General features: G+C 41.5%; 1 protein-coding gene across 1 annotated transcript in view; it reads left to right on the forward strand.

The window, feature by feature from the left end:
- The window catches only part of LOC119792149 (serine/threonine-protein phosphatase 2A 56 kDa regulatory subunit epsilon isoform), a 31,069-nt gene extending 11,026 nt beyond the window's left edge, over positions 1-20,043 (forward strand). Inside the window, exons 3-12 of the mRNA XM_038298641.1 lie at positions 5,641-5,837; positions 7,641-7,742; positions 9,132-9,224; positions 9,343-9,473; positions 9,662-9,721; positions 12,236-12,344; positions 17,679-17,732; positions 19,545-19,595; positions 19,684-19,803; positions 19,885-20,043. Coding sequence (XP_038154569.1) covers positions 5,641-5,837; positions 7,641-7,742; positions 9,132-9,224; positions 9,343-9,473; positions 9,662-9,721; positions 12,236-12,344; positions 17,679-17,732; positions 19,545-19,595; positions 19,684-19,803; positions 19,885-20,016 — 1,049 coding nt within the window. The 3' untranslated portion in view covers positions 20,017-20,043. The remainder of the gene's footprint in view (positions 1-5,640; positions 5,838-7,640; positions 7,743-9,131; positions 9,225-9,342; positions 9,474-9,661; positions 9,722-12,235; positions 12,345-17,678; positions 17,733-19,544; positions 19,596-19,683; positions 19,804-19,884) is intronic.
- The last annotated feature ends 286 nt before the right edge of the window (positions 20,044-20,329 follow it).

Raw genomic sequence — 20,329 nt, forward strand, 5'->3', positions numbered from 1 at the left:
AGCAGTCGACCTTCAGTGGGTACGGGAAATGTTGTTAGCACAGTAATTCAGGAATGAGCTTAGAGACAAACTCAGTTCGTCTCCCTTCTTCTGAGTTTTCTTTTACACCGATTTTAATGTTGTGCCTTTTGGAACGAGCCTCCAAGTCCAGCAACTTAGTTTGCTGCTGAGTAACAAGCTTTGCGAGCTCCGTACATTTCATTTCAAGTTCCCCCAGATCCTCCTCATGTGCGTTGATTGCAGATTCTGGGCCAAACATGCGGTTCTGGAAGCCAGTCTGCACAGCCAAGACAGACTGGAGCCTGACTTCAAGGGAGTCGAAAGGCTCATCAAGTATCTCCAGAATTGAGGCTGACATATCTGTACAGATTTCCTGGCACATTGCCGGCATCTGGGTTCTGTCGCCCGAAGCTCAGTCCTCAGTTTCGTTCTCAGTTCCGCTGGCGAGGGTGCTGTTAGCATTAGCCCCGTTAGCCTTAGCCCTGCCGATGTATCCGTCCATGGTCTTATTTTTGTCGGCGTTTATGGCTTTTTTCGGTGGCGACATGATGCTCTGTTGTTAGTCAGAGGTGACGCTCTAGCGCCCCCTTTCTTTTACTTTAAAATAGTGGCTAAATGTGATTCCGTTTAATCACTGGGATCTAAAAGCATCACGGTTGCTGCTCCTCGTGTTTAATAGTCATGTTTCAGCCTCATTCGCTTTGGTTTATATTGGTTTATTTATAGCTTGTTTACGGATGCCACTCATTTTAATGGCAGGTCAAAGGTTGGCTTTAAAGATGTAAATCATCATCTTACAATTAAATATTGATTAATGCTTTATCAGTTGAAGATTGTTTCAAAATTGCTTTTTGGGTGGAGGGAAGGTTGGACTTCATTTTAAGATTAAAAAGGCTGACTAGTTAAATTTCTATTCTAGATCACACTAAGGTGTTCAACCGAGCAAAGTACAGGATTCCTTGTACTCATTCTGTTGATCTAAAACTAAACTAAAACTGCATTTTAGCAAATAAAATTTTAGGTATGTGATATTCCTCTTTACACATTATATAATTATTAGCTATATCTGTAAGGACATTTCTACTAGTAGAACTATTTGATGTCCGTTTGACTTGTTGATGTCTGGATATCTAGAATGTTTTATTTATAAAAATGTTCATTATAAGTGGGATTAACTGGATTATAGAGATCTGAAATTAGAGTCAATCCTCATCAGCATATAGGATGTTTATTTTAGATATCTGGAAGTAAAAGCCAACAAACATCAACTTGACATCATTTCTACTATAAGATTTACATTTAAGATATCAGAAATGACCATTTTCACTTGGAAGAAATTTAGTTCAGATATCATTAATATCAAGCTAATGAATGTATAAAAATTTTTGGCTATCTGAAACTATTCTTAAAGTTAAATGCTTTATGCCTTGAAATGCAGTTTCTGCTTCTAATGGTCTACTTTAGGATTTCTATGTTTACAGTTCTTATTAGTAGGAATGTAGTTTTAACCATAGTGGGGAGATTGTTTTTGAATAAATGTCAAAACGGCCTGCCATATCCTCCCTGCGTTCAGAGTTCACCCTCTGTCGGATGAGAGGAGGCTGATGTTTTAACAGATACCTGCCATGTTTCCTGCTTTATGACTGAATGAGAATCACTTTAAGCTGCAATGAATTATTTAATTTATTTATTCCCAAATGTTCATAGTTTATGTGATGCCATCGTTCCCTGACATCCTACAGTTGGGATGTTTCCAGAGGCTGGCCCTCTGGCTGCTGTGCTCACATCAACTAAAGCTATAACTGTCCTTTTTTATGGTGAAACTAAAGTCTAGAAATATGGATTAATTTGATGTGGTATGAAAACCTCAGATTATAATTTGTGGATGTGTCGCCCATCCCTAGCAGGAATTTGGGTTCATTTTTGATTTTCCTTCCTTTGGGATCAGTTTTAGGATGATAGCCTTCCTACCTCCACGTCTAGAGGAGGGTCTTTCTTTCCGTCTCCTACACTCGCCGTAGCTCCGCGCCTCATGGAATGTTGTGAGAAACCTTGCAAAGGTGTCCAGGTGGTCTGTATTTAGCCAGAGAGGAGACCATTCACTATCTTGGTCCTAATAACTGTTGAAGAGGTGGAGGCGTCTCTGCTCCGTCTCCGTCCTGTGAGCTCAGAGGAGCAGGAGCTCCAGCTGCCTATGGACGCCGTTCACCCCCACCCCCTGAGCTCCTCCCAGAGCTTCTCCTGTAGAAGCAGAGCTTGGTTCTTCCAGGTTCTCTGGGTCTCCATGTTGCTCTGATGCAGCTTCTGTCAGGAGGATCCAGTAGGAGGGCAGATAGGAGCAGAAATAGTTGCTTGGTTCAGCCCAGCCTCTCTGCCGTTTCTGTCCAACTGTGTCCAATGAAGACCCCCGACCCCTCGTCTTCCAGCGGGGTCCGTCCTCCCTGCAGGAGAAACCTGATCCACATGGTGTCTCTTTACATTTCTCCTGCTCTGCTCGCCACTAACTGATCAACAGAGGAGCCTGGAAACTTTCTCCTCCATGTTTGACCCAAACTGTTTCCCTCAGTCCCATTAATGACGCTCTGCTCCAGCTGCTGGTTCCTACTGGGAGAAGGAAATCTGACTGAGTGAGTCCCAGTTTCCATTGAAGGACATGTAGCTGCTAGCACAACATAGCATAGCATAGCATGGTGTGTTAAAGTTAGCTTGTGCTGTCAGGGCCCGGTTCTACCAGCAACTATCTGGCTCTTATGTGGCAAAGGTGAACTTGAACAGGAAAGCAGCTTCTTTAAATCCCAAAATAATTAGACATTAGGAGGGGGGGGACAGACCTTCCTCTAAACCATGTTTGATTATGGCTCACATGTGATCAATCCCTGTTTTCTCATGAAGACAGTCTGTGTTCCTGAGCCACAATCAGACCTTTGCTCCATCAGTCTGCTGCTGCTGGATCTGTGCATTATGTGTCCAGGACTGCTGATGCCTCCTCTGATTTCACCAAGATCCTCGCTCAGATCCATGTCGAATAAAGCGGATTCCATCGGTTCATTTTGTCCAAATGAAGCGGATCCTGTCAAGTCGGGGCTAAATGAAGCGGATCCTGTTGGATCTAAAGTGGATCCTGTTGGATCTAAATGAAGCGGATCCTGTTGGATCTGAATGAAGCGGATCCTGTTGGGTCTGAATGAAGCGGATCCTGTTGGGTCTGAATGAAGCGGATCCTGTTGGATCTGAATGAAGCAGATCCTGTTGGATCTGAATGAAGCGGATCCTGTGGGGTCTGAATGAAGCGGATCCTGTTGGGTCTGAATGAAGCGGATCCTGTTGGATCTAAAGCCGATCCTGTTGGATCTAAATGAAGCAGATCCTGTTGGGTCTGAATGAAGCGGATCCTGTTGGATCTAAAGCAGATGCTGTTGGATCTAATGCAGATCCTGCTGGATCTAATGCAGATCCTGTTGGATCTAATGCAGATCCTGTTGGATCTAAATAAAGCCGATCCTGTTGGGTCTGAATGAAGCGGATCCTGTTGGATCTAATGCAGATCCTGTTGGATCTAAAGCGGATCCTGTTGGGTCTAAAGCGGATCCCGTTGGATCTAAAGGGGATCCTGTTGGATCTATTCATCCCTCAGTGGTTCATTGATATTCATCGTTAGCAAATGAGGGAAAATGAAGAGGAGCAGAGGAACCAACATACCTGAATGATTGAAGCAGAGCAACATGGCTCCATATTCAATAACACTAATGCTAGCACTACTTTCTGAAGCAGCTCCTCTGCTTCTCCTTTAGGCTGAGATGTTTGAGTGGAGAGAACATCCAGGCGCTTTAGAGCTCATCTAGATCTCAGCATTCTATAAATCCTCAGGAGTTTGCAGATACACAGCGGCACTGATCTGCTTTTTGTTTTGAACAGCAGCAGCAGCAGGTGGTGGTGGTGGTGAGCTGTAGTGACGCAGCGCCACCTGACTTCAGAGCCGGATTCCCGCAACCTGAGCCGTGCTGCTGCTGGAGCATCTGGGGCATCAGAGGCCGTCTGATGGACGATATCCATGAGGAGGAGCGGCCTGATGGGATCAGGAACATTTGACTGATGAGTCCAGCTGCAGGGAGGCAGGATGGGCCATGAAAATAAACCAAACAACTTCTTATCGTTATTAATATTAACCTGATTATAGAAAGGGGGGGTGTTAAAACAGGGAAAAAAAATGTTACACCCTAACCTTCCAAGTTTTAAACCTGCACATGCTACATGTGCATGCAGATGAGTTTACAGGCGTGTTTTTGATTATAAAACTGCTCACATGAGTATTTATTACAGCTGTGGAATGGATTCAAAATAAAAATCCCCTCCATTGATCTCCTGGTCCAGCTCAATCCGATGTTCTCTTGTTTTCTCTAACCGATGCAGACGTTCCAGCTCATCTGTGGTCCTTTAGTTCCTGTTTCCTCTAACCCAGGGGTCGGCAACCCAAACGGCTCAAAGAGCCATATCGGACCAAAAAAACAAAAAATAAATTTGTCTGGAGCCGCAAAAATGTAAAAGTCTTCTATCAGCCTCGTATGGCAACACGGGCTCTAAGTGTTTTATCCCACTATAGAAAGGACTGTGGGATTAAATATATAAGCATTCATGATTAAATGTTCATCCTGGAGCAAATGTCACATAGCTGCATGAGGTGATGGACGAGCAGTGAACGCTCCCATCACACACCGCTTCCCCATCGTGCCGCTTGTTTCCATTGATAAAATGATAGAAACACAATAAAGGAATCTTTCTGTGGTGGACGTGTTTCTGTTGGGAGGAGTTGTTTGAGTCATGGGGAACCGAGCAGGAACTGACATCCATCAGAGCAGAGCTCTCTAACCCTGAAATCCCGCATCCTCCGTCACCAGCGTTCCTTGGTGGGATTTATATTTTTAAGATTTGGGGGAAAAATGGAGGAAATTTCCCATCCCTGCATCAGAGCGCTACCTGTTGGATCTGAGAACGGTTTTCTATGCTTCAACCAAACTAGCAGCAGTAGTGGAGTTTGGAGATGCAATCCACTCCTTAAATCTATCTTTAATCTCCTCTAATTCATCCAGAAGTTCTGCAATTGACTTTTTCTCTCCCTCCCAGCTTGGTGGTCGGCTGGATATTTATCTTGGAAATGCCTTTCCAAATTTTATTTTATATTTATTGACAACCTCTCATTACAAAGCAAAAATGCAAGCAATCCTTCCGCATTAATAATGAAAGCAAATGATTCGCTCCATTGTTTGAATCCTCTTTTCTCATCAACTATCTTTCTTTTTTTTCCCTCTGGGATCCATGGTCCTAGAAACACCTGCAGCTTTGTTTCCCTGGCAACGCGCCACACTGGTTCCAAGTTATGACCACTGATCTTTATGGCTATGATGCTAATTATTGTTTAAATATGTTTATTATACAAATGTTTACAGCATTGGAAAACGTAATTTTTGCTTGACCTCCTGCACATCATAGTTTTTTTTTAAAGGCTGCAAGGGGGATGCTAAAGAGTCGCATGCAGCTCCAGAGTCGGGGTTTGCCGACCTCCGCTCTAACCGATGCAGACGTTCCTGCTCATCCGTGGTTCTTTAGTTTTCTGATGTTTCCTGTTTTCTCTATCCAATGCAGACGTTCCAGCACCGGAGCAGCCGGAACTGTTCTTAAAGAAGCTACAACAGTGCTGCACCGTCTTCGACTTCATGGACACGCTGTCCGACCTCAAGATGAAAGAGTATAAACGCTCCACCCTCAACGAGCTGGTGGACTACGTGACTGTCAGCCGTGGCTACCTGACAGAGCAGGCCTATCCTGAGGTGGTCAAAATGGTAAGAAAGAGCAGCCATGCTTAGAAGCTAAGCTGTTAGAACCAGTCCTTCACGTGTTCATAGTTCACTTTAGGAGGAGGAAACAGTTAGCCTCGCTAACTCAACTGTAAAACAGTAAAATTCAGTTTATTTGGAAGGTGACAATTCACTTCATTCAAATTTTGTCTTATTGCTATTTAATCCAAAACTGGATTTAATCCTTGATATTAAACATAAATCTAAAAGTTTGAGTAAAAGCAAGGAATATAATTAGGAAATTTGAGATGAGGAAAAATGTTGCCTATAGCTTAATCCCAGTATACCTCCCAGTCACACCAGTTGCCCTCACCCTGGAATAGAAGCCACAAGGGTTAGGGCAATCTTCTCCTGGAATTGGGACACCCCTTGCTGCACAGTTGACCCTCTGTTGCATAAATGACTGCGTCTCCACATAACCTAAGATATGTACCACAATTACAGAGGAAGCGTAAAATAAAACTTAGCAGAGGATTAAGTTGATTAACTTTCCTTTATCAGTGATTTCTAAACCCAACTGAGAATATCTAGTTTAATAATTATGCTAATTACAAAACCAAAGGGAAAACAGGCCATCTGCCTTTCATTCCATTTAAAAAAATTCTAGGAACCACTAGTGAACCTGCAGATTAAGAGCGAAGTGCTCTGTTAGGAACATAAGGAACAATCAGATCTCTGATATCAGATGGAGCTTGGCCATTTAAGGATTTTATATATGAGAAGGAGGATTTTAAATTCTATTCTGGATTTAACAGGAAGCCAATGAAGAGAAGCCAGGATAGGAGAGATATGATCTCTCTTTTTCATTTTCATCAGAACTCTGGCTGCAGCATTTTGGATCAGCTGAAGGCTTTTAACTACAGTTTGTGGACTTCCTGATAGTAAAGAATTACAATAGTCCAGCCTTGAAGTAACAAATGCATGGACTAGTTTCTCAGCATCACCCCTGGACAGGAGTTTTCTAATTTTTGCAATATTCCTCAGATGAAAGAAGGAAATTCAAGAAACCTCTTTGATATGTGATTTAAATGACAGGTCCTGAACAAACATAACACCAAGATTTTTTACTTTATAATCTGAAATCAGTTTAATCCCATCCAAATGAAGTGACTGACTAATCAGCTTCTTTTTCAAAGACTCTGGTCCAAACACTATAACTTCTGTTTTGTCTTCATTCAGGAGCAGAAAGTTAAGAGTCATCCAGGTTTTTATGTCTTCAGACGTGCCTGCAATCTATGTAATGGGTTAGCTTCATCTGGATTTATAGACAGATATAGCTGGGTATCATCAGCATAACAGTGGAAATTAATCCCATGCTGTCTAATAATTCTACCGATTGGGAGCATATATATAGTAAAGAGAATTGGTCCTAGCACGGATCCCTGTGGTACTCCACAGGTAACCTTTGAGCATGAGGAAGATTTATCATTAATGTGAACACACTGAAATCAATCAGATAGATAAGATTTAAACCAGTCTAGTGCTGTTCCTTTGAATTCCAACAAAATATTCAAGTCTTTCTAAAAGAATATTATGGTCAAGTGTATCAAATGCAGCACTGAGATCCAAAACAACGAGCACAGATACAAGTCCATTATCTGAGGCCATGAGAATATCATTAGTGACTTTTACCAGAGCTGTTTCAGTGCTATGATGAGCTCTAAAGCTCTTCAAAAAGTTCACTATCTGAGGCCATCTCTGTCCTCCATCTTAACTTTGATCTGAGGTCACATTTGTTTTCAGCTTTAACATCCAAGTACTTTTACTTTGCTTGTTTGTGTATTTTAGGTTTCTTATAACATCTTCCGGACCCTTCCACCCAGTGACAGCAATGAGTTTGACCCAGAGGAAGATGAACCCACGCTTGAGGCCTCCTGGCCACATTTACAGGTAAAAGATGTGAAATAAGTTTGTAGTAAAAACACTTTAATCTTGCTTTAGTTTATCTCTGGAAGAAAAATGGACACCCAGGTGTTTTCCTCCTTCGTGTTCTTGGCCCAGCAATCCAAAACAATAGGTGGGGGAGGGTCCCTTCTAAAGCCAGTCAGACCCCTCCTGCTGGCACGATTCACATGCCACGATGCGATTCTATCACAATGCATCACGATACTTGAAATATTGCGATGCATTGCGATATTTTCACTGAACACTGTAAGAAAAAGATACAGCCCTTACCAGTGGCTGACTGGCTGTGTGTGATCTGGATAGTGTCTTCAATTGATACAAAGCAACTGAATTCATACATAGCTGTATTTATTGAAACGACCTTTGGAGGTGTTGCCATGAAAACAAATACTGGACAGAAATATTACTATTGCTGGTGTGGACACACTGACAAAAAGATCTTAGGATTCATCAAACTTAAAATGACAAAATAAGGATAATCAGTGCCGTTTATATGGCCTCAGTGGTCCTTTAAACCAATGAAATGAAAACATTCAAATGTGTGACATTTCCCCTTTTGCAAATGACGTGCATCATATCAATTTCATTTTTACCTTCTTTGTTTTTAAAGCCAAAATGCATCCAAGCATCTTACTTGAAATGTGATGGAGCCGCGGGGTGAATTTTCTCACTGTTCTCCATGTTTTGTTTACGAATGACTCGTCACAGTATCCCGCGGCCGGAAATGCTTGTGACACAAAGCAGCGGGCGTCAACACATCCGCAGCGACATCTGCTGGACTGGAAGTAGTATTACACTTGGTTTGCTCTAATGTGCGCCAACCATTCATGTATTTTATTGGTAATTTTTTTTTAATTAAGAATTGATACTTGGCATTAAGAACTGATGCAGTAGATCACAAAAATTAGAATCGCGATGCATCGTCATGACGATTATTTTGCACACCCCTAATGTCCAGTGACGCCATCACCCTGGGTTGACTCCTGTCCTACCTTGCTGATTTATCCAGCGTCTGCCTAATGTCCCAGAATCTCCTAAAATGCTGGCATAAGCTCAACTTTCTATGTATTTTTCTATTCTGGGCGTATACATAGAGTATTCATAACGAGTCCAGAACTTCTGTCCAACAACAGCCTAACTTATGCATAATGCACGGCAGCGTAATGCCAATGAAATGATGCACAAGCTAGTGTCCTGAGGGGGGCAGCGATACGCCTGGAGGCGCCCAGCCTGCAGAAAAAGATCTATTTGATCACAATATTAACCCAGCTGCTGATTGCCGCCCGCCAAAAATAAATAAATAAATAAATAAAAACCCTAACCCAGTTTAGGTGGTAAACCCTTCCTAACCCTAACCCTGTAAATCTGTTTCAGTTGGTTTATGAATTCTTCATCCGGTTCTTGGAGAGTCAGGAGTTCCAGCCCAGCATTGCCAAAAAGTACATAGACCAGAAGTTTGTTCTACAGGTGAGATGTCTTTTCTTAAAATTCTTTTCGACCAGTTGTTTGTGTTTTTGCTTTCATTTCCACTGCATTAGTGTCCTTTTCTAATTGATCACTTTGCTGGTTTTCTGTCGTCGTCCAGCTGTTGGAGTTGTTTGACAGCGAGGATCCTCGAGAAAGAGACTATCTGAAGACGGTGTTGCATAGAATCTATGGGAAATTTCTTGGGCTGAGGGCTTTTATACGAAAACAGATCAACAATATTTTTTTACGGTGAGTTTTTTTTTAGATGAGCACTCCCAGTTTATTAAAGTTATGGGGGGCCAGCCAATCTTTATTTTTCTTCTTGCTGTTTCTGCTAATTATGAGGAGAAAGTTTCCAGAATAATGTTTTCTTTTTTTTGTATTTTATCAACTTTCCTTCTTTCAAAGACTGATGTTTAAACTTTTTGCTGTTTCAGTTTTGTTTATGAGACGGAGCACTTCAACGGAGTGGCCGAGCTGCTGGAGATACTGGGGAGGTACGTGTTGACCAAAGGTTCAGAGATGTCGTCTTTAAATGGAAAGATGAAACTGTCAGATCTGACTTCTCTCAGTTATTGCATATCAGATGGAAATGAGTTTTTTTAGTTTATTTCTATTGTTCCAATTCTCAAAGCAGTTCAGTCTGACTAAAGGAGCCAGGCTCCAAATAAACAGGGGATATTCAGGTGGTTGTCAGAAATGAATTGACTGGAGAGACTGAGTGTTAGAGAGAAGATGTCTCAGATGGCTGAGTTAGAGGATGGAGATTGTCTCGACCTCACATGGTGAGGAAGTAGGTGAACAATGATATCATTGAGACGGGACGGTCCCATAAGATGAAATGCTGAATCTGTAGGTGTTCCTGAATCCTCAGTGTAAGAGGACAGCTGCAGAGAATGTCATTTTGGTTGGCCGAAGGCCATGGAACTTAACTTCATACCAACTTATCATTGAAACTAAATTCTCGTCTGCTGGCTAAGGAGAAGCTCCAGGGATGAGGAAGGAGGCCAATAACAATTCACAGAGCTGTGAGCAAAGCAGCCATACAGGTCGCTTTAACCCTTTAAAGCCCGATCCAAGAATAAAACAAAACAGAAAATTACTTTTCTTTGGTTTGAATTCCTTATTTGCCCTTTTAACAAAATATGTAAAAAGAAAAAACAGAAATACATCTTTGATATTAATAATTTATTACTATGCGATAAGTAAAGATTATTTTTTGTGTAGTCTTCTACTGGCTGTTATCAGGTATATCTGATTGTGTACAATAGAATTTTGAGCAAAGTTTTTACCATTAAATTATGCAAAAGGTGTCAGAAGCAAAACATTGTAGAAACCGTATGTATCAAATACGATACATTTGGCATTATAGGGTTAAAGGAACAGCAGATGGTGTAGAACAAAGCGATGCAGGTCCTGAGCTGAGCTAGGTATATTTGTGTAGGCAAACCTGATCATGGATCCTTTCATCCTCAAGGAGGATGCTTTGTGGCATGGTGTGAAAAATCATCTGATCCTGAATATGAAAAGAAGGAGATAATTGGAGATTTCAGAAGAAACAGGAATAAGTTGAATCCTATTCACATCTTGGGAGAAGAAGTAGAGTTGGTGGAGGAGTAGAAATCCTTTGGTGTTCACCTGGACAACAACCTGGACTGGAGACACAATTGGGTAGAGGTCTCCAAGAAGGGACAGAGCAGACTGGACTTCTAGAGGAAGCCTAGGTTCTTCAGTGTTAATTAAAGGGGAAATGAAAGGTTAACTACTTTAATTCACCAGATTGTTTCTCAATGTGATCAATAATTATATTAGAAATATGAAAAATATAAATGCAAAAGAAAAAACTTTGTTTTATATTTTTTTTGTTCATCCTGGTGGCTGCTGCTGTGTGTTATTAAGAGGCTAGAATAGGGATAAAGTTGGAGAACTAAGCTCTAGTGGTGGACGCTTGCTTTTGACTTAGGACTAGATTTGCGTATTGGTGAGTACCAACAAATAGGGCAACAATACAATACAATAGCGTTGGTCGGTCAGTAGCACCTTGGTCTGTCAGTAGCGCATTGGCCGGTCAGTAGAGCGTTGGTCTGTCGGTACTCTGTTGGTCGGTCAGTAGAGCGTTGGTCGGTTGCTACTCTGTTGGTCGGTCGGTAGAGCGTTGGTCGGTCAGTAGAGCGTTGGTCGGTCAGTGGAGCGTTGGTCTGTCGCTACTCTGTTGGTCGGTCAGCAGAGCGTTGGTGGGTCAGTACTTTGTTGGTCGGTCGGTAGAGCGATGTCCGGTCGGTAGAGCACATCTGTAATATAATTATTGATAACAGTTAAACGCAGTCAATTGAATTTAGATAGTTTGGTTGAACCTTTCGTTCCCCTTTAGGTGATTTTCTGATTGAAGTGAACTGAGTGGTGTGAGGAAGTTGAGCTGTTGGTGCTTTGCGTCCCAGCGGCGTGTAGGGTCCTCGGTACGCACTGCGTTCATCAGCGTTCTCTACTCTCTTCACATTATCTTATTTCACATGGTAACAACGTTTGCCCTCTGAAATCTCCTTATCTTTGAAGTTCAGGAGTGATTCACTGTGATTTATGAGTTTTCACTAAATATCTCTGGTTTCCTCAGAACAGGCTTAAAACGAAACATTTGCCGTTTCTTAGTCCCCAGTGAGTTTTATGGTAACTCTGCTTTCAGAAGAATAGTTAGGAGTCTCAAATTTGGAGGAAAGCAAATTTTCTGCTTTACATTTTCTGAAACCCGATAATTTAAAAAGCTTCATGTTTCAGTCAGTATGAATTTTCAGATGGCAGATTATAAGGGATTAGGTGCTAATCCTTAAACCTTAAGCTGACTTTAAACTGCTTGGTTTAAGGTTTTATTTGACCTTAAATGAGCAAATCTAATATATTTAAATATTCCCTTTGCTCTGATCTGTGTTCTCAGGGCTGCATCTTCTAGTCAAACTACTGTTTAGTAACATTCAGTGTTTAATAACTTTGTTTTGTCTCTTTGTCTTTCCCAATAGTATAATCAATGGTTTTGCTCTGCCTCTGAAAGCAGAACATAAGCAGTTCCTGGTTAAAGTCTTGATCCCGCTTCATACGGTCCGGAGTCTCTCCCTCTTCCATGCTCAAGTAAGACCACTTTCACTTCTGTCCCACATTTAAACTGTTCTGCAACATGTTTGTGAACCAAGGAAGTTTTATATATAAATCAACATCCTTTGGTTTGTTACTCAAAGGCTGAAACTCTTTGTTGGTTCCGTACTGATAATGAAAGTAAAACCCAAAATGTTCATAAATAAATAGAACCTAATGAATGAACGTGGCGGACTGAGAAGCCAACCAAGTGAATAACCTTTGAATATTACTTCACACGACTGACTTTTTTAATAAACTAAAAAGTAATGAAACAAGTCTGGTCAAAATCAGCATTACCTGAAACTTCATATAACTTCTGTTTTTTTTTTTGTTTTTTTTTTTTAACCACTGCAGTATAATGTTGTGCAGCTGAAATGTCATATGAAAAAGTTTGGGCACCCCTATTAATCTTAATTATTTCTAAATATTTGGGTGTTTGCAGCTTCTATTTCCGTTTGATACATCTAATAACTGATGGACACAGTAATATTCTACTATTGAATTTAGGTTTATTGAACTAACAGAAAATGTGCTATAGATCATTTTATTGATTTGTTTACCCTTTACTACTTTTCCTGACTCAATGAAACACAAAATTGGTTTGGTAACTTCATTAGGATTTGAACTTCATAGCCAGGTGCATCTAATAAGGTGGCCAGTTGCAAGTTGTTCTCCTGTTTGAATCTCCTCTAAAGATTTATCATGGGCGCCTCAGAACAAATCTCACATGATCTGAAAACAAAGATTATTCAACATAGTCGTTCAGGGGAAGGATAAAAAAAGTTGTCTCAGAGATTTGAACTGTGAGGAACATGGGAAGGAAATGGAAGACCACAGGGACAGTTATGGTCAAGGACAACCCACAGACCGCCTCCAACCCACAGACCGCCTCCAACCCACAGACCACCTCCAACCCACAGACCACCTCCAAAGACCTGCTGCAGTTGGTGAAACTCTGCATCGTTCAACAATTCAGTGCACTTTGCACCAGGAGAAGCTGTATGTGATGCGCCAGAAGCCTTTTCTGCAAGAACGTCATAGACAGAATCGCTTGAGGTTTGCAAAAGCACATTTAGACAAGCCAGCTTCAGTTTGGAATAAGGTCCTGTGGACTGATGAAACAAAGATTGAGTTGTTTGTTCATAAAAAAAGGAACACAGCGTTCCTACAAAAACACTTGCTACCCACTGTAAAATTAGGCGGAGGTTCCATCATGCTTTGGGGCTGCATTGCCACTGCTGGCACTGGGAATCTTGTTAAAGTTGAGGGTTGCATGGATTCCACTCAATATCAGCAGATTCTTGAGAGTAATGTTCAACAATCAGTTAGGAAGTTGAAGTTACGCCGGGGATCGATATTTCAGCAAGACAATGATCCTAATCTACTCAGGCATTCATGCCGAGTGTTCAGGAATGGCCATCCCAATCCCCAGACCTGAAGATCATTGAACATCTGTTGGATGATCTGAAGCAGGCTGTCTATGCTCGGCGACCATCAAACTTAACTCAACTGGAATTATTTTGCAAAGAAGAATGGTCAAAAATCCCTTCATCCAGGATCCAGGAACTCATTCAAAGCTACAGGAAGCGACTAGAGGCTGTTCTTTTTTGCAAAAGGAGGATCTACTAAATATTAATGTCTCTTTTTTTGCTTAGGTGCCCATATTTTTGATCCTGTCAAATTTTGTTTTAATGCGTACTGTACATTTTCTGTTAGTCCAATAAACCTCAATACAATACTGAAATATTGAAAATCCATGGCGGCAGCGACCAAGAGCAGCTCCTCTCAACAGTTTTACTAAATATGCTGCTTAAAACGATACAAACTAGACGTCAAACCCGCATCTATGATTGCCAACGCCTGCTGGAGAAACGGTCACAAAATGTTTTAAATAATGACATTTTTGGCCGTTTAAAAAGCTGCAAAGTGCTACGGTATGATGTCAACAAAACAACAGCGGAAAATAACGGATGGAGATGCGCAAGACTGAGAAAGGGAGGCTAACTGTGAAGCTAAAGAAAACCCCACAGGCCTCCGCTTCCATCAATCCTGCTCTCCAACGTCTGCTCGTTGGAAAAAAAAAAAAAAAAAAAAAAAGGATAATCTCTGACTGGAACCCTCTTCAAAAAAGGAGATATGCAACTGCTGCGCCATCATTCAACAGTACCGGACTGTGCTGTTGGCTCAGGGGGGCTGCTGCTCTACCGCGCCGATAGAAATAAAGAGTCTGTGTGAATGGAGGTTCCTCTGAGACCCTTCCAAGGAAATCTTCGGCATCTAGAGATGAAGCACTGCCCTCTGCAGGTGAAAATGAGGAGAGCACTCTAGATGCTTCCCTGCTAAATGCTGAAACATCCCCAGCCGGCCCCTCCCGGCCCCCTCCCGCTTCCACACCTTCTCCATCATCATCTGTTGCTGCTAAAACCTGCCGATGGCAGCACTGCTGCTTCAACTACATCAGCCTCTTCAACCCAGGGGGTTACCACCCTCACAGCATCGTCATCATCATTGTCCTCTTTCTCCCCTGAGCCAGGAGAAGCGGGGGCTTCAGGAGCCGGAGGCAGTAGTACCAGCTCAACAACAACTGCTGCTTACCTTATCAAGGCTGCACTTTAAGAAATGAAATTGTCTAGAGAGCTGTTCTAAATGAAATTTCTTTCTGTTTACACTTGTGTATAGTGTCTAAATATTACTGTGTTCATCAGTTATTCGATATATTAAACTGAAATAGCTGCTGCAAACACCCAAATATTTTGAAGTGGAAATTATTAAGCTTACTAGGGGTGCCCAAACTTTTTCATAACACTGTATTTGCTTGATTCATAACTGTAGCAACCATGGCAGGTTGGGTTCCAGCACATAATTTACATCTTTAAATCTAAAACAATGCTTCAAACTGGAAAGAAAGAGGAATCCTGGGTCATTCTTTTCTAGAGTCCTAAAAGGACTTTTAATGTTGTCAGGGTTATGTTTAACTGAAACATGACTCAGACCCCCCTCCTATAGCTAGAAACTGTAATATAATAGAAAGGTTGTAGTTTCACAGGCAGTCTCATTGTTTAAAACCTAATTTAAACACATTGCATCTGATACTTATCAAATAAGACAATTAATAAAATAAAATAATTATATGAATCTGATTTTGACCATCCTGCAGTTCTAGGCTGAGTTTCTGAGCTACAAGAAGAAACGACCTTGGCGCCGAGTCCCGCATCCCACCGTGTCCTGCATCCTACTTAACTAGACCAGGAACTAGTCAGGTTTTACTTTAGTGGACACAGAGATCAACTTTCATACTTGCTAAATCGATCTAGAAAGAAGTAAAAATTTATTAAATTAGGTGTATTTAACTGTAATTTGAGTAGATAGATAAGATGATTTGCAAATGGAATTAGTATTTTTACTCTTAGATTAAGACAATTAGATAATATGCACTTGAAATAAGACGATGCAGTTGGTTTTTCTTATTTTAAATGTAAATTGTCTTGTTCCATTGGCAAAGTGTCTCACTTACGTCCTCAATTCACGAACAAATCCACTTATTTTAAGAAAAAAAAGGGCTTATTTAGATTTACATTATTTGCAGTGATCATTTGAAACAGATCCCAGTTTGTCCATTAAGTTGTGCCTAAAATGATTCGTCTCTACATTAAACTCTTTTGCGTTTTCTCAAGAACATCTTGGAAACAAGAAAGTGTAAAAACAGGCTGCAAGAGCTGCTCTATAACTTTAGAGGAGGAAGGAAAACCCAACTAACAACACCAGTGCAGTGAGTCAAAGGTCAGGTTGTCATTCTGTCCTCTGATGATACGAGGCAGATTCTATTTCCACACTCGCTACAGAAACTAGCAATTAAAAGTAAAAATGAGAATTAAAGAACCGGTCCAAATGAATGATATCAATGATCAAAGACGGCTGGAAAAGTCAGAGGAGGGTCGGCAGCACCATGTTACTGTGAGGACTGGATTCCTGTGATGTCATTATTTCTGTTGTTGCTAAGCTACAGACACATCAATGGCAATAAAAGGTGATTTTAATCACGTCTCTCTCTGCTATGCTGCAAACATTCAGAGGATCTGCTGAACCAGAGAAAACTGAACTCAGGACAAATCTGAAGAGAGAAGGAAAACCTTTGAGCTTTCTGATCCTCTCCTGAAAACAGATCGCTGCAAACAAACACTTTAAAAACATTTTCTAAAGTTTAGATATGAGATGATTATAAAACATGGCGTAAGGTTTTACTAGGGTTACATCCAGTAGGCCTTACCAGCGGGCCTTTCCGTCCATCTATCCATCCGTCCATCCATCCATCCATCCGTCCAACTATCCATCCATCTATCCATCCATCCGCCCATCCATCCATCCGTCTTCCGTCCATCCATCCATCCATCCGTTAATCCATTCATCATCCATCCCTCCGTTCATTCATCCATCCATCTATCCTTCCGTCCATCCGTCCAAATATCCGTCCAACTATCCTTTCATCCATCCATCCATCTATCCATCCATTCATCCATCCATTCATCCATCCATCCGTCTATCTATCCTTCCGTCCATCCCTCCAACTATCCTTTCATCCATCCATCCATCTATCCGTCCATCTATCCATCCATTCATCCATCCATCCGTTCATCCATCCATCCATCCGTTCATCTATCCTTCCGTTCATCTATCCATCCATCCATCCGTCTATCTATCCTTCCGTCCATCCCTTCAACTATCCTTTCATCCGTCCATCCATCCATCCATCTATCCATCTGTTCATCCATCCATCCTTCCATCCATCCATCCATCATGCTAACGGACAATGCACCATTTCCAAACCCGTGTTACTTAAAGAGTGAAGATTACCTCCACAGTTACCAAGTAGATCCTGTCAGGGTTTAACAAGCAGCAGAATTCTACAGCCCCTCATCCCCCTTAGTCTGACCCTGGAGAAAGTTCTAGGGATGTGGAAGACCTCCTGCCTTGTTCCAGGACCAAAGAAGACTCAGCCAGCAGTCCTCAGTGTCTATAGACCTGCTGCCCTGACAACCACATCATCAAGGTCCTTCTGTTGGTTTGCCTCAGCGAGCAAACCAGCAGCTATCAGGAACCCCTGCTGTTTGCTTATCGCCATGAAGACGGACTTGATGATGTCATCAACTCCATCTGCTATTGCCCTCCTTGCTGCAAGGCCGTGCACCATTGTCCAGACAAGTTTAAACATCCAATTTATTCAAAATTAGATCCCCAGGAGCCGCCGGAATGTGTTGTTTAATAGCTGAGCTCTGTAAGCTGCTGAACCCATCTGGAATAACTCTGTTAATTATTTTTATCTTTTCACAGTTGGCTTATTGCATTGTACAATTCTTGGAGAAAGACCCGACATTAACAGAACCAGTAAGTATCAGTCTGCTCTCTAATTACCTCTGCAGAGGATTGATTGTTCATTAGCAGAATTACTGAAAAGGTGTGAATAGATTGAATAGTATTTTTACCAGACGTGCACCTCATGCCAATTAAGAATCCATGAAGTTCTGTGATGATCCAGATGCAGGTCCTCAGATATAAAGCAGAACAAGCAGTTCCCTTTGAACTAATAAACAGCTGCAGCTGTTATAAAGTATAAAACATTAGAAGGTTGTTTGCTGACTGTTTTCAGCTTTTTCCGTCTCCTTCTAGCGGCCATGTTTAAAACTATCGGCTCTGAGGTTCCCATGGACCTGTCAATCATTCATCGTCATTTTAGGCAGACTGTCTCAGCAGGTTGTCATGTCAGTCATGATGTCACAGAGACGACAGCCGTCATCTTTCTGTCACTTTGAGCTGCTTCCATCACAGCAGAGATACAGATTATTGTTCCCTCCACCTGCAGGAGCTGAACTAGTTAAAAAACTGACTCTGTGTTAGCTGAACTAGTTATGAAAGTGACTCGGTCCGTGGAGCCGAACTAGTTATAAAAGTGACTCGGCCCTTGGAGCTGAACTACCGGGTAGTTATAAAAGTGACTCGGTCCGTGGAGCCGAACTAGTTAAAAAACTGACTCTTTCTGTGTTAGCTGAACTAGTTATAAAAGTGACTCAGCCCTTGGAGCTGAACTAGTTATAAAAGTGACTCTGTCTGTGGAGCTGGACTAGTTATAAAAGTGACTTGGTCTGTTGAGCTGAACTAGTTATAAAACTGACTGTCTGTGGAGCTGTGTGAGCTAGCTTACAGTTTATGGAAGACAATAAAGTTTTTTTATTCTTTAAAAAAATTCACCGAATTGATTCACTGATCTAATTGACAAATATCCTTAATTTAATATTAAATAAAAAAAAATGCCCAGAATCTGTTATTTAGAGTGAGATATTATTATAAATATTTGTCAAAACTAGTTTTTATGTAAAAATAAAGGAAATACTTCAGAGACATTTGACATGAATATTTTATTTTTAGATAAAATGGTCGATCCATGAACTATTTTACCCTCATTTTTGTGTTTTGTGGAGTATAAAGAATAATTTCTCATCTGTTGAAATTTGAAGAGTCTTGACTCCATTCCTGTTAAAAAATAAATATTTTTAACAGGAACATTAAGATATAAATATATCTTATGTTCCAATGATGAGTCAAGTCCCCTTATTTAATTTAAACAGCATCAATTTACATTTCAACGCACTTCGAAGACACAGTCCAGTCATATCATCCAGTCCATTATGTGTATGAGAGACGTAAACATCTGAATCATCTGTGGAAGGATGACATATTTATTAGAAATTTAAGTAACAGAATCTGCAGAGTGGGATGATAGAGATAGAGTGAAGCAGAATGAGGAAAAAGGGGTCCCTATGTCCTCCAGCAGTCTAAGCCTATAGCAGCATAACTATAGAGATAGCTCAGGATAACCTGAGCCACTCTAACTATAAGCTTTATCAAAAAGGAACGTTTTAGGCCTATCCTTAAAAGTAGACAGGGTGTCTGCCTCATGGACTACAACTGGTAGTTGGTTCCACAGGAGAAGAACAGAGTTATTAGTTATTATGGTTCAGTCTAATGCTTCCTTGTTCTCTGGGTTCATAAAGTAGTCTAGATGTAGAGCTGATGTGCAGGGTAGAGCCTGCCACCTCATTCCAGCCTTCCTGGTTCTGACCCACAAAGATCTGCAGCTTCTTCCTGGTCACACACTCTTACCAGTTTGAATCATAGATCTAAACTAATTGTCCTCCTCAGGTCATCAGGGGATTACTGAAGTTTTGGCCAAAGACCTGCAGTCAGAAAGAGGTAAAGCTCCTTGATCTCTATCACTAGGTTCTGCTACTTGTTGATTCACACTCAGTGGTGCATAATCAGTCACTTCTCTGGTGCTCAGGTGATGTTCCTTGGAGAGCTGGAGGAAATTCTGGACGTCATAGAGCCCACGCAGTTCGTGAAGATCCAGGAGCCGCTTTTCAAACAGATCTCCAGATGTGTTTCCAGTCCACACTTCCAGGTTGGTGACGTCCTGACAGAAGCCCTAAATGGTTCTGCTGCCGATTCTCTAAACCTAGAGATGTTTGCTCCTTCCCTCCAGGTTGCAGAGCGAGCTTTGTACTACTGGAACAACGAATACATCATGAGTCTGATCGAGGAAAACTCCAGCGTCATCCTGCCCATCATGTTTGCCAGTCTGTACAGGATCTCCAAAGAACACTGGAACCCGTGAGTCCATCTGCACCATTTACTGACACATCATCAGCTGACCTTCATTTGATTGGTTGATCAGAGAGGAAAGAAAAAGATCTGAAGGAGATGAAGAGCTTTAAACTCCTGCATCATCCAGATCCTCCTCTGGGATAGAAGAATAGAATAGAATTAAACTTTATTCTCATTCTACTGTCACAGTACAGAGCAATGAAATCAACTCTCTGCATCGTGCGACGCCCAGGGAGCAGTGTGGGGTTAAGGGTCTTGCTCAGGGACCCAGAGTAGAGGCTGTGGAAGTGGGACTTGAACTCTGGGATCCATGCTCTATGCCC

Source organism: Cyprinodon tularosa, unplaced genomic scaffold (genome assembly GCF_016077235.1).
Source record: "Cyprinodon tularosa strain WSP-4 unplaced genomic scaffold, ASM1607723v1 ctg410, whole genome shotgun sequence".
NCBI lineage: Eukaryota > Metazoa > Chordata > Actinopteri > Cyprinodontiformes > Cyprinodontidae > Cyprinodon > Cyprinodon tularosa.